General features: G+C 48.2%; 1 protein-coding gene across 7 annotated transcripts in view; it reads right to left on the minus strand.

The window, feature by feature from the left end:
* Positions 1-593: 593 nt before the first annotated feature.
* The window catches only part of MYO10 (myosin X), a 218,081-nt gene continuing 206,229 nt past the window's right edge, over positions 594-12,445 (minus strand). For 6 of the 7 annotated variants that reach the window (XM_089908696.1, XM_022581422.3, XM_089908695.1 and 3 more), the window contains 8 exons: positions 10,470-10,593; positions 9,747-10,044; positions 8,902-9,109; positions 8,076-8,212; positions 6,640-6,760; positions 5,769-6,221; positions 3,496-3,687; positions 594-2,068 (listed from right to left, as the gene is read on the minus strand). In XM_089908696.1, coding sequence (XP_089764822.1) covers positions 1,967-2,068; positions 3,496-3,687; positions 5,769-6,221; positions 6,640-6,760; positions 8,076-8,212; positions 8,902-9,109; positions 9,747-10,044; positions 10,470-10,593 — 1,635 coding nt within the window. In that variant the 3' untranslated portion in view covers positions 594-1,966. The other variant, XM_089908699.1, reaches the window with a different exon arrangement.

The following is a 12,445-nucleotide window of genomic DNA, read 5'->3' on the forward strand; positions in this document are numbered from 1 at the left end:
CCTTCCCTCTCGTCACCTCGAGGCCACAGGTGCTGGGGCAGCCCCTGGCTTCAGGTCGTCTCCCAGTCCCTGTGGAGTGGGAAGAGGGGTCTCCCGGACACACAGACACATGGACACACAGCGCTTAGAGAGGGACAGAGGGGACTGTTCACGTGCTGTATCCGGCCGAGGAGCCCGTGCAGGTGAGACCCACGTCCCCGGCTAGTTCTTTGGGTAAATGGGTCGCTAAACAAGCTCCCCCTGTATTGTGCTCACAGCGATAAGGGCTGCCAGTGGATGCAGGACCATGATTTCACCATCAGGCATCTTGGGGCTCAGCTACAGGGGGCGCTCCGACACCCACAATTCAAGTCCTTAGACTTCTGTGATTTCATCGAACCTGGTCTTTTACCTTCTCAGCTTTCTTGGAGTCACGCTCTGTGTCTAAAAAAGCAGCTGAGATGTCTATATGTGTTTGCTTTTAGACCTGGTGATCAAGTGCATGAAACATACAGCTTCAACCCTTTGAAGCCCAAAGCATTAAAACCAAAACCCAGCAAAAACAAAGTCCATATGGTATTTAGAGCTGCCCCATAAAGAAATTACACTGCACGTTAACTAATATCTTTTATTGTCAGACTTTCTTGAGCCAACAAACAATGATTCCGCATGGCTGTCCATAGGGGTAAGGCAACTTTCCTTTTTCTTTGTGGGTAGACTTAGTTGGCCTAAGTCTTTACAACTTCTCTGTATAAAAATAGAAGTCCAAGACCAGATTATTTTTCTTCTGGTCATAAATGCTCATTTATTTACAGGGGCCTTGTTCAGACCACCATTATACACGTGGGATAAAATAGGTGTGTATTTTATTAAAACCTCAGCATTGAACGTCAGGGTCCTTTAAAGATCCACTCATGTGTTATGCTTTCAAGGAAGGTAGCATCTTTCCCCCATATTCCAACATGGTTATGTTGCAACCTACCCAGAGTGATACGAGCTAACCTTCCAAGAAACATTTTTTAACTTAAATCTCATAGAAACTAATGACTCCAAAATGCCTTCATACGGTTCTAAAAACAGCCTTGGAGCCAGCTGTTTAAGAGTGGTTTATAAATACAGTTATCTGTAGACTGCGTATCTGTTTGTAACACAGCAGACAGAGATTGCAGACTTTGCTACACGTGAAACAAAACTGGAGTCAAAATGTGGCTTTCGGAATACAGCAAAGACAGGAAACTCCAGGATTCCGGGTTGTTAATAAAACCACCTTGTAAAGTAACAGCTGACGACTCTCGCTCTGAACTATTAAAATATACAGACGTTACGCCATTGCACATCCTCTTTCCCTTTGCTTTCAATGCTCATGAACAATGATGAAAGTGATGGGTTTATGGACACATGCGTGCACGGGCAGGCACATGCACTTAAAAGATGAAACAGAAAAAGTTAATATACGTCCAATGAGGAAGGCTGCCAGCAGCGCTCCAACTAAAATAGACCGTCGTCCTCTTGCTCTCCCTCCGTCCCCCCTCCCCACTCCCTCACCTTCCTTCCCGGGGGAAATCAAGCTGGGAGGTTAGTGCAGAATAGATGGATCAACGCCCCCCCTCCACCCCCCTCAAGCTTAGCAAGTCTTCCCTAAAAGGGAGGGAAAGCATTTCTCTTCAGTAGCACAGTTAAGGTGGATTAGTGTCGGTTCCACAAGTTAAGGCACTTCTGGCTGCTTTGGTGGCAGCGTGGGTTTCGTTTCCTCTCTTTTTAAGGCATGTGTCGTCTAAAAGAAGTAAAGCTTTGGAAACTGGGTCGACAGCTTGAGACACTGATCACTGGAGTGGACAGGATGAAAGGTCCCCCGAGACACCGCCCTCCGACGAGGGGCTTCTGGAAAGCCTGGGCAGCCTCGCCTTGGGCTGCAGGCGCAGGAGCCGGCTGGGGCCGAGGGGGCGGCACGTGGAGATGCTCAATTCACGTGGACCCACGGCCACCTTCACCTGGAGCTGCCCTGGCTGCTCACGGAGCGCGAGGTGCTGTAGCGCTTCTTCACGATCATGCTGATGTAGGCTTTCATGAGCTTGGCCACGTCTACCACCTGCCGGGGGAGCAGAATCGGCCCACGGTCACAAGTTTCTGAGGGGCCAGGGGACCCAGGCTAACAACCAGACATCCTCTGCCCAGTGCGCGCAGGCGGGGGCCCGTCCTCCCAGCAAAAGCCACCAGCCTGCCGTGCGAATCCACGGCGCAGGCTGTGTAGGAAGCCAAGAGTTAGAGCTGCTTTTCCCTATTCCTCGTTGGGTAGAAGGGGGACTCGTGGCCTTTCCACGTATGACGTGTGCCACCTGGTGGTTGCCTGACGTAAAACTGTCAGATTTTGCAAGACAGAAAGCCCCCCAGCAGATGACACTACAGTGTGTGGGTAGGATCAGGGCTGGGGTCACCGTCCCCACTGAAGGTACAGGTACACGACAGAGCCCACAATCACAGCTTTTAAAGGTTGCATCCTATCGTGCTGGTCAAAACCTCGTGATGCAGCTGGAGACACAGAGCTGAGGCCCGAGGAGCTGGCAGAGCCTCGTGTGCCCGTTCTGTTCCCTGCCAGTTCTGAGAGTCCAGCAGTAGCTATTTCATGGTGCGTTCACTGCCTCCCCTTCTGGCCCGTCCCTCCTGATGGCTGGCCTGCGTCCCCGTGAAGGCATCCTAACTGGCTCCCATTTCCCTGATCTCTCTTCCCTTCCAATCCCACCCCACACTGTTTGTAAAAGCACTGTTGTTACACATAACACACCGAGAGCCCATGGCAGTTCCGCGCTGTTTACTGGAGTTGTGCAAACCCGGCAGCCTGGCGCCTGGGGCCCCCCAGTCAAAGCCCCACCTCTTTCCACCCTCCTGCACAGCATCTCCTCTCCATCACTGTACACCAACAGCCAAACGGGCAGCGTGTGACTCCTGCCCATTTCCCACCTTTGCTTGTTAGCAGCTCCCTATGTGGAGACCTCAACAGGCTTCTTGTATGATCGTTATTATTATCACTACATTTTACGCTTTGGAGCGGGATGGCACAAATATATAGAGGTGTTTTCTGTCAGCTAGAATTAGCTCTGTCCAGGACACTCTACCGTTCGCTCCCTCCGGCTCCGTGGACACTGCCATACCCACGTCTCACAGCTGTGATCCACTGCCACCTCGTCTAGTAAGTTTCACAAGGCTTTATTGCCAAGCTATATATATGTATGTGTATATATATATATATAGGACCTCTACATCACTTCCCTTTCTCTTCTTTTCCTACAAGGGTACAAGGGAACCAGATTTCTCTGTTGCAGAGGTACACAGAACAAATGTGGGGCTGTCAGATTTTGGCCTGTGAGAAACCTGCAGCTGGGGAAGGCGCACCATGCTGTATCTTCCTATATCTTAAAAGCGAAACATCCAAATAAAATTACTTGGTCAAAGGCATCAGGAAACGGGGTGCGGTTTTCCTATTTTGTCAAGGCCACGGATGAAAGATTTGCCTCTTACCTCGCTGGTTTCAAAGAGCAGCTCCCTCTCATCGACGACGATCTTGTACGTGTTGGCCAGGGGGGCCCCGAAGGAGAGAATGTGCTCGTACTGGAAGACTTCCAACGGTCTCCCCTCCCCGCGCTTGTAGACAGACACGGCGTCTGCGCTGACGCCCAGCCAGAGGTCCTGGGGAAAGCCTCCTTCCTTGCACTGCGGGGCAAGAGTTAGGGCAAGAGATCATAAAAGTTAGAAACAGAACACAGAAACCACAAGAGAGGCTTTGAGTCCAGCACTCTGCAAAGAATGCTGAGTGCTTGCAGCGTGTCCTTATGCTGGGGGCATTGAAATACAAGATATGAGAAATGGTGGCTCTTTGGCGGCCTTGATGGATTTCTGACCAGCTGATCAATCCTGTGCATTTGGGGAATCCTACTTGGTAAATCCAACACCTTGCTTGGACTCTCCACCTCTCAACATCATCACTCTCCTGGCCATCTGGATTAGCTACGCGGAGGTGGCCGTAGCCGTGGAACTTGACAGCGATTCCCCAGCGAATCAAGCAGCCCGAGCCAGGGCTACTCTCTTCTATCTCTAGTTCTGCCTCCCCTTCCTGTTTTGGATGATTATTCTTCAAATACAAAACCTAGGATCACAGAGGGAAATTCTCCCAATCTGTGCTGAGCGGTTTGGGCTCCTCTTGGAAAACACGTCTCGTGAGAAGGAGCCGCAATGACCTTAAGTGTGTATGGTGGTCGATCTCATTGGTTTAACAACAGACCTTCCTGCATGGGTCAGTGGAGGAAAATAAGAGCCGGGCTGGCTGTAGGGGATGACAACACAGGGCCATGGGAATCAGGAGGGGTACACACTGGTGACACAAAACAGGAGGTACCTGTACAAAGCATCTGATTTATACTTAAAAACAAATGTAACTGAATCAATCAACCAGCCAACCAACCCAAAGAGAGCATCCAATGAAAAGTCATGAAAGGATCTTGGAATATATGATCAACATTTAGATTTTTACAGAGCTTCATTTAAAAGTCATCAGATAACATGCTGAACCATTATGATCATAAGAAAAACAAACCAAGGGCTGGCTTATCTAGACCAAGCGTTGGCAAACTTATCTGTTAGAGGACAGACAGTGAATGTTTTAGGCTTTGTGGTCTCTGTCACATGTACTCAGCTCTGCCATTTCAGTGTAAAAGCAGCCAGAGAAAAATATGTAAAGGAGTGAGCCCTGCTGTGTGGCAATAAAACTTTTTTTTACAAAAAAGGAGGCAGGCAGGATTTGGCCCACGGGCTGCAGTTTGCCAAGCCTTGATCTCAATCATTAGTAAGATTTTCTTTCCATAAATGGTCTACTTAAAAAAAAAAAAGGTCTGTGTCTTTATTCCCGTCTTACCCCTAGGTTCTTCATGACCTTTTTTTTTCTTACATTCCATATATATGTGTTAGCACATGGTATATGTTTTTCTCTTTCTGACTTACTTCACTCGAGAGCATGGACTTGAGGATATGGGGAGGGGGAAGGGTAAGCTGTGACAAAGTGAGAGAGTGGCATGGACGTATATACACTACCAAACGTAAAATAGCTAGCTAGTGGGAAGCAGCCGCATAGCACAGGGAGATCAGCTCGGTGCTTCGTGACCACCTAGAGGGGTGGGATAGGGAGGGTGGGAGGGAGACGCAAAAGGGAGGAGATATGGGAACATATGTATATGTTTAGCTGATTCACTTTGTTATAAAGCAGAAACTAACACACCATTGTAAAGCAATTATACTCCAATAAAGATGTTAAAAAAAAAAAAGGATATGAATCAGTACTGGGTTGATGTGAGTTTAGCCAAATTCAAATTGTGAAACAGAAATTCTTCCCTTCAAACAGTCATGGGAAAAAGATATAAATGTAAAATTCAAGGATATCCAAAATTTCTAATTTCATGGACACAGTTCTAAAAAAAAATTTTTTTTAAACTTTAATGCAGATTTTTACCAGCACTTTTTCGTTGGGGCTATAGCTTGAATAAGAAAGAATCAGAAATTATTTAAGAATAGATGACACCTTAATTTTCCACTCACTTTTAACATTACGAGAGCATTTACTGTAAAGGAGGAAGAAAACTTTGGGTGTGTGGCGGGTGTGAAGGGTAAAATTTGGGGGCTCTAAAGAGAGAGGGTGAGAGAGCCAAGTGTTCCACCAGGTCCTCCCTTCCCCAGGAACCTGACCGTGGTGGTTGCACAGGCCCCAGTGCAACCCGGTCCGAGAAGCAGCAGGCAGCTCTCACCTCCACATCAAAGAGCGTCGACCCGTATCCAGGCCACTCCTTGATCAAGGCCATGTACTTGGCCATGGCCTGCTCCTGGCTCATCCCCTGAAACTTCTTCCACTTGCCGACGATGCTGGCCCGCGCAGACGAGACCTCCTCCTTGACCCACATGTCCAGCATCTGCCCCTCCTCTGCCCTCTGCCGCACTGCCGCCCCCGTCCGGAAGCTCCGGCGCAGCGTCCCCTCCAAGAAGCTCGTGCGGCGCTTCTCCAGCCGCTCACACGGTGTGAAGCTCTTGGTGGACTGGCTGATGCGGGCCTTGAGTCTCTGCAGCGAGTAGACCTCCTCCAGGGGTGGCACTGGGGCGTGGGGCGTGTAATCCCCCTGCAGGTACTGCAGCCGCAGGGCAGCCAGGACCTGCAGGTTTTCCTCGGGGGCCGGGTAGTGGCCGTGGACGACGGCTTCGTGGGCCTGTAACAAGGCGGTCAGTGGCGCTATGGGCCAGGCATGGCTGTGCGACACCACGCCCGCCTGGCTTGCTCCCTTGTTCCACCAAAGGCCACCTTCCTTAAAGTTGTACCCTAACCCTCCCGTGCCGCCTTAAGGTTCTCCGTCGCATGGATACCACTGAACACGTATATCTATCTTATTTCTTATTGCTCCCCCCGTACCCTCTCCCCTGTCCCAACTAGAACAGTTCCTGGCCCAGGAGTTCATATAATACGTGTAGAAGTTTCCTTCTACAAATGAATGAAAGAGCAGCTGAACCTGTCCACGCTGGGAATTCTACTGCCACGTGTGATTTCCAAGAACTAGCAGTTAACGTACGAGGGGTATGAACGGGTTTCACCCCTGCTTGTCTGCAAAGGAGCCTAAGAGCTCCATGTACCTGTTCAAACATGAACGCAAATTCCACGCTGTCTTCTGGCACGTTGTCTGTGTCCAGGAAGCAGTAAAGTTTGAAGTAGAATTTCCAGGGCTGGTCACCCACCTCTGATGTGGCAGCCAGCCTACAGACGGAAGTTGAGAGAGACTCAGAAAGCAAAATGAGAAATGGGCCATGGGTGACCCACAGGGAGTTCACTGCATATGGTGTATTCTTGGCAAGGATTCAGACATCCTGTCTGTGCTCAGATAACAGAGAGGGTGGAGATGGGGATGGTGGGAGAGAAAATAGAGCCAGCGTGAAGCTTACCAGAGTTCCCTGCTAATTTTATTTCCCCAGAGGTGAAAAACACACTTTCATCCTAGTTTTACTTTAAGACAACAAACAGGCAGCCTTCAGGTAAACCGAGCTAACAAGTATTTCCCCGAGTGTCCCAGTCTGGTTAGTCCTAGCTACACATAGAAAGCAAAGAAACAAAGCCTATTCCTTCATTCCCTTTGCCGACTCGCAAACTATAATAATATTTATAAAAATTGACATGAACATTTGGGAGGCTATGTTAACAGAAAGTAGGAATATCCCTCTCCCCCTCCATCGCATTTTGGTTTATTTCCAACAAAGCCCTTAGACCAGGCCCACCTTGAGGAGAGGAGGTCACTTCCTCTGGGACTTGTAAGTTTGGGGCTGTTCTAAACCTCTTGGTCCCCTGACACATTTCTTTTTTTTTTCTTTTTTTTTTTTTTGCGGTACGCGGGCCTCTCACTGTTGTGGCCTCTCCCGTTGTGGAGCACAGGCTCCGGACGCGCAGGCTCAGTGGCCATGGCTCACGGGCCCAGCCGTTCCGCAGCATGTGGGATCTTCCCGGACCGGGGCACGAACCCGCGTCCCCTGCATCGGCAGGCGGACTCTCAACCACTGCGCCACCAGGCAAGCCCAATTTCTTAGTTAAAGCTACTCCTGCCCCCTTATGCAGCTGGGGAGGGGCAGGGCCCAGCCCTGCTGGAGTCTCGTCATTGGTACTGGCATCATGCTAAAGGAGGAATATCTTTTGTGTTACTTGGGGGATGTGAATATTGTAGGTCCAAGAGATACAAAATGCAGTCTGAAGAGTTTATAAGTTGGCTTCTGTCCACTCGTCCAGCTTCAAAGCTAATGACAAGTTAAAATCTGAGAATCAGAAAATTCCAAGATGAGGGTGACAGCAGGGCACGGAGAGAAGAATGGGGTAGAGGATCAATGACGGGGTGAATCCTATTTGAGACAGTGGCTCTATCTAGGAATCAAGGGAAATAGGCAGCAGAGAGAGATGAGAAATTAAATATATGCTTTAACACAGGTAAAATGAGATGAACTCAAAGGTACCCTGAAGCCAAAAATGGAATCAAAGTTCAAACCCTCCTGCCTCTAATCGGCTGGCACTTCAGGGAGAAGGAACTTACTTTTCAAACTTTGCTAATACATCTGCTACAATGGTCCGGCTTTCGACGGCTTTATCGACGTGTCCGTTGTACTCAAAGAGCGCAAACATGTTTCTGCTGTCCTCCATGGCCAGGCCTCGGATCAGCTTCTCCACCACCTGGAAGACACGGGGACTTCAGCTTCTGAAGCTGTGCTTCTAGAATATGCCTTCATCAGAACCCAGGGGGAGCTGCCAGCAAAAGTGAGGGTCCAAGCAACCTCCCAACACTGTTGTGTACGGAATCTCCAAGGCGCTGTTTTCCCCGGTTCTCTCGAAATCAGTTCTCTCTCTTCCTTGCCAAAGAGAACACAGGTTATTTTGCCCACAGCTAGGGGCAGATGCCGGCCGGTTTCTTGCAAACCCGTAAGCATATGAAAACTAAAGCCCGTTTGCCTGATAAATTCACAAACTCATAGCAATTTCCACTGACATCTCTGCTACACCAGCTTTTCCGGGTTTTACCGCACTATTCCTTTTAGCCAATTGGTTTTATGGTACTAAGTTTAAATTGAAAAAAAGAAGGAAAAATGAAAACATGTTCACCCAACATGCTAGATATTTGTGTGGCAAAAAGAAAAACACTGCAGAAGTGAGAGGCTAAACCCTTGTCAGAGCAGACGTATCTGAGTCAGGTCCGCAATCTCTACTAGGTATCGACTGCTTCTTGGATTAGCAGGATTACGTCTGTTTCCTTGGTTACTGAGCAGCTGCACCATGCCAGCCGCAACTGTGCACGACAGTCAGCCTAACTGCGCCCAGTTTTCCTGACATAAGTAAGCACGTGGGCAGCTGGGCCTCTCCCTCACCTCCCCGGCTGTGGTGTGGGAGCTGATGGTGATCTTGCAGGAGCCACCGCCGTGGCAATACACTGTGGACGTCATCTCCTGCCGATGGATCAGCGCTTCGATTTCATCTCGGGAAGGCACAAACTCTCTGCATTTGGTTTTCTTGAGAGATTCGTAAATGAAGAGGGCGTATTTTTCCATCTCGGTTCCTGGAAACTGTTCCCGTATCCTAGGAGCCAAACACTAACTGTTAATTGCAAGATCTGAGGACGGCTGGCTACGGGGAACCGGGCGGCTTCAACGTGCTGCAGACCAACACGGTGAATGGGGTCCCAGTGCAGAGCAAACGCTAGCCGCTTCCCTAGCTCGCCCTGTGCTGTTTCAGGACCAAAAAGAAAAAGAAGAGAGAGAGAAAATCCAAAGACCAAAGAGCCCAAGTATGCCCGGGAGCAGCTTCTGCTACTAGCTGACCTCTGCAGAGCTATTAGATTTGAAAGGGCCACGTGCCTCATACTACTGCCATGAAAATTCTTTTTCCACAGTTAAGCAGAAGCTGAATCAGACAGCCTCTACCTGTTCGATCTGGAACAAATATCCAAGCTTGTTTTCTTTTTTCCCTGTCCATACAGAGTAGTGGTAATTAAATTTATCAACGTCCTACACTTCAGGACACTACACCCAAAGGGACCTGTCCCTGGATCAGCCCCGTGTGGCTTAGAGGGAAAAAGGTCGTCTGTGCCCCGTAAGTCAGCTCGGGTGACCTAGGAGCCCGACCCACACAAGGTGCCTTCTGTTCCAGGTCCAACTTATCTGAACTGTGTCCACCGCACTCCCAACGTGAGCAGCGCCGCCCGGGCCACTCGTACCTTCTCAGGTGGAACTTGAGGTACTTGAGGATCCCCCGGCTGGGCAGGAAGGTGCAGCTCAGGCAGGTTAGGATCTGCCAGCTGCACAGGTTGCCCACACTGCCCGGATGGGGCACCTTGTTGGTCTGTTTGATGAGCTGACAGTAGAGCTCGTCTCGCAGAGGGCGGAGGTCGTGCCCCGTCTGGAGGATGCCCTGGATGATGGGAGTAGGGTCAGACATGGACTCCAGCTGCTGCAGGGAATTGAATATCTTGATGGCTTCATCCTGAAGGGTCGTGTAGCCTTTGTCTTTGAGCACTAGGAGAAGCACAACAAACACGAGTGACACGAGGCTTTGGAGAAGGTACAATCTGAGCAGCAGACCAGAGGCAGGAATGGGGACCAGAGCTACTTCAGGATGCAGTGCCCACCACCTGCTCTGGACACTCGAACAGCCAAACAGAGGCACACAAGCAACTGAACTATTTTACTGTGCAATAATACTTACTGAAAAGCTGGTCTGCTGCCAAGCAGGTTCCGCATTTGACATGCAAGACAACTGTTTAGGATCTGGTTCTCCAATAGATTAAGGGTACTCTGCGCTCCTGGGGCGTGCTGGCATGTTTTTTAATACAACAACACGGACATCACTATAACCAACTAACGCTAATATGATAGAGCTAAAGAGTTAACAGGGAAACCACAGCACAGTGTCCCGGGCCCAGGAGGAATTCGGGACTCACGGTTGAGGTTGATGTCTCCGTAGGGCAGGGGCAGGAGTGGGGAGTGCAGGGGCCGGTGGGTGTGGCGCAGGATAGGGTTCCGCTTATAGATCTGCTCCACCACGTCCGCGTTCAGGCAGTTCTCCTTGAGAAGAACAGAGCCGTTAGGGAAAGCCCACGAGCTTATCGTAAGAAACGTACATGTAAAAGGACAAAGCCATCTGCATCCTCCTGAACGAGAATGTTTTTCACAAGTCACAAAACACCTGTAGTCTAGGGATGGAGGTGGGAATCCAGCATTAATCATCTCAAGCATGAAGATACCCGCAAGCCACGCTTGATGACAAATCACTCACACACACACACACACACACATTTTTCTTACACAGCTCATTCTCTTTCTTTGATTTGCATATTTTCCCATGTTATTGAAAAATCTTCTCTCTGGAAATTATATATACTGAAAAAAATTAAACTTTTCTTGCTAATTATTTAGCCATAAATCATTTGGCCAAATCATGTCATCCTCGTCTATAATTCATTTTAAAAACACATTTTGCTAGCTCTCTCATTGGTCTTTTGTATCCTCCCCCTGAAAATGACGCGTTAATACATTATCAGCGAGACTGTTCTTCCTTGGGCCTCCTTTCTCACTCCTGAAATTTAAGAGCTCCTCTCAGAGAATTTCATCATGTATTTATGTTCCTAAAGCATTAATTTGGGATCTGAAAAAGCCAAAGTTACTTTTAGAACTTTAAATCAACAGAAAAGTTGGAGGAGAGGCAATGAATCATTCTATCGTGGCAAGTTCATTTCTGCTATGAAACTTTTTCAATAATACCCAATTGAAAACCAGAAAGAAATATGTTTTAATCACTTAAAAAATTGGTATGGACTTATTTAGGGCAACCTGTCTCATTTCTTAAGAAGCATTGCTTCATATCCAAAAATTCTATTTACTCTTTTAATGTCTGATTTCAAATGTGAATTAGTAAATATATTTGTCTCATTTCTTAAGAAGCACTGTTTCAACATTTAAAACTCTATTTACTCTTTAACGTCTGATTTCCAATGACTTAGTAAATATACGGGTAAATAAGATATAGCTTTGAAGAGGAAGTTCAGCTGATATGTGCTTTTTTTCTCTCCTTTTTCACAAGAAAGCTTCAACAAATTCATTTTTTTAAGACTAGAAATGACATTATTAGTTTCAAGCTCCTCGGGCTCCATGGACAGCTCTACAGTTTGTAGGATAACTGACCTGCAGGAATTTGGCTCCAAACACCCAGAAAACATGTCATTTTGGAATCAAGAGGCTGACTTGAATTTGGTGGTTAATAATATACTACCGATATATGAGACCCTCTCCCACCTTTACAAAAGGCGCGGTTTGCCTCCTGGATCTAATTAGCTTACTTCCTTTGATGTACATCAGTAAATAAGTACCCGCCTCACTATCATTCTGGCATCTTTTCTGTCACAGCTCTGGCTCTTTCCTTTGCGTAGGGAACCTGCCTACATGGATAACTTGGAGGAACAGAATAAAAATAATTCCCTTGACCTGCGTCTGCATCAGGGGCTGACCAGCTAAGTGAGCAATGCAACCAGAATATCCCATGTCTCCGTTTCCATGCCTGGAAAATGAGCGCCGTGATCCTTGTTCGTGGCTGCCATTTAATGGTTCATTCGTTTGCTTGTTCATTCATTCGATATACACTCACAGCCACTAATCTTTATAAGCAGGGAATTACAGCTGAACAAGTTCAGTGCCGGTCCAGAGACCTGGGAGCTGCTTCTGTGAGTTTGGGGGCACCTGATAAGGATTCCAAGCTTTCTAGACCCATGTGGCCTCTTAGTGAATCCACTTGTGTGATCTAGAAACTGCAGTGAAAGTAGAATTATTGTGTTACTTCTAGAAGGTCCCCAGCCTGGGCTCAAGTGGAACCTGTGACATGCAGGTTGTCCCCAACACAGATCACACCACGTCCCTGTGACTG

The sequence above is a fragment of the Delphinapterus leucas genome, chromosome 3, assembly GCF_059928025.1.
Source record: "Delphinapterus leucas isolate spDelLeu-1000000601 "Yukka" chromosome 3, BTC_Dleu_Yukka2, whole genome shotgun sequence".
NCBI lineage: Eukaryota > Metazoa > Chordata > Mammalia > Artiodactyla > Monodontidae > Delphinapterus > Delphinapterus leucas.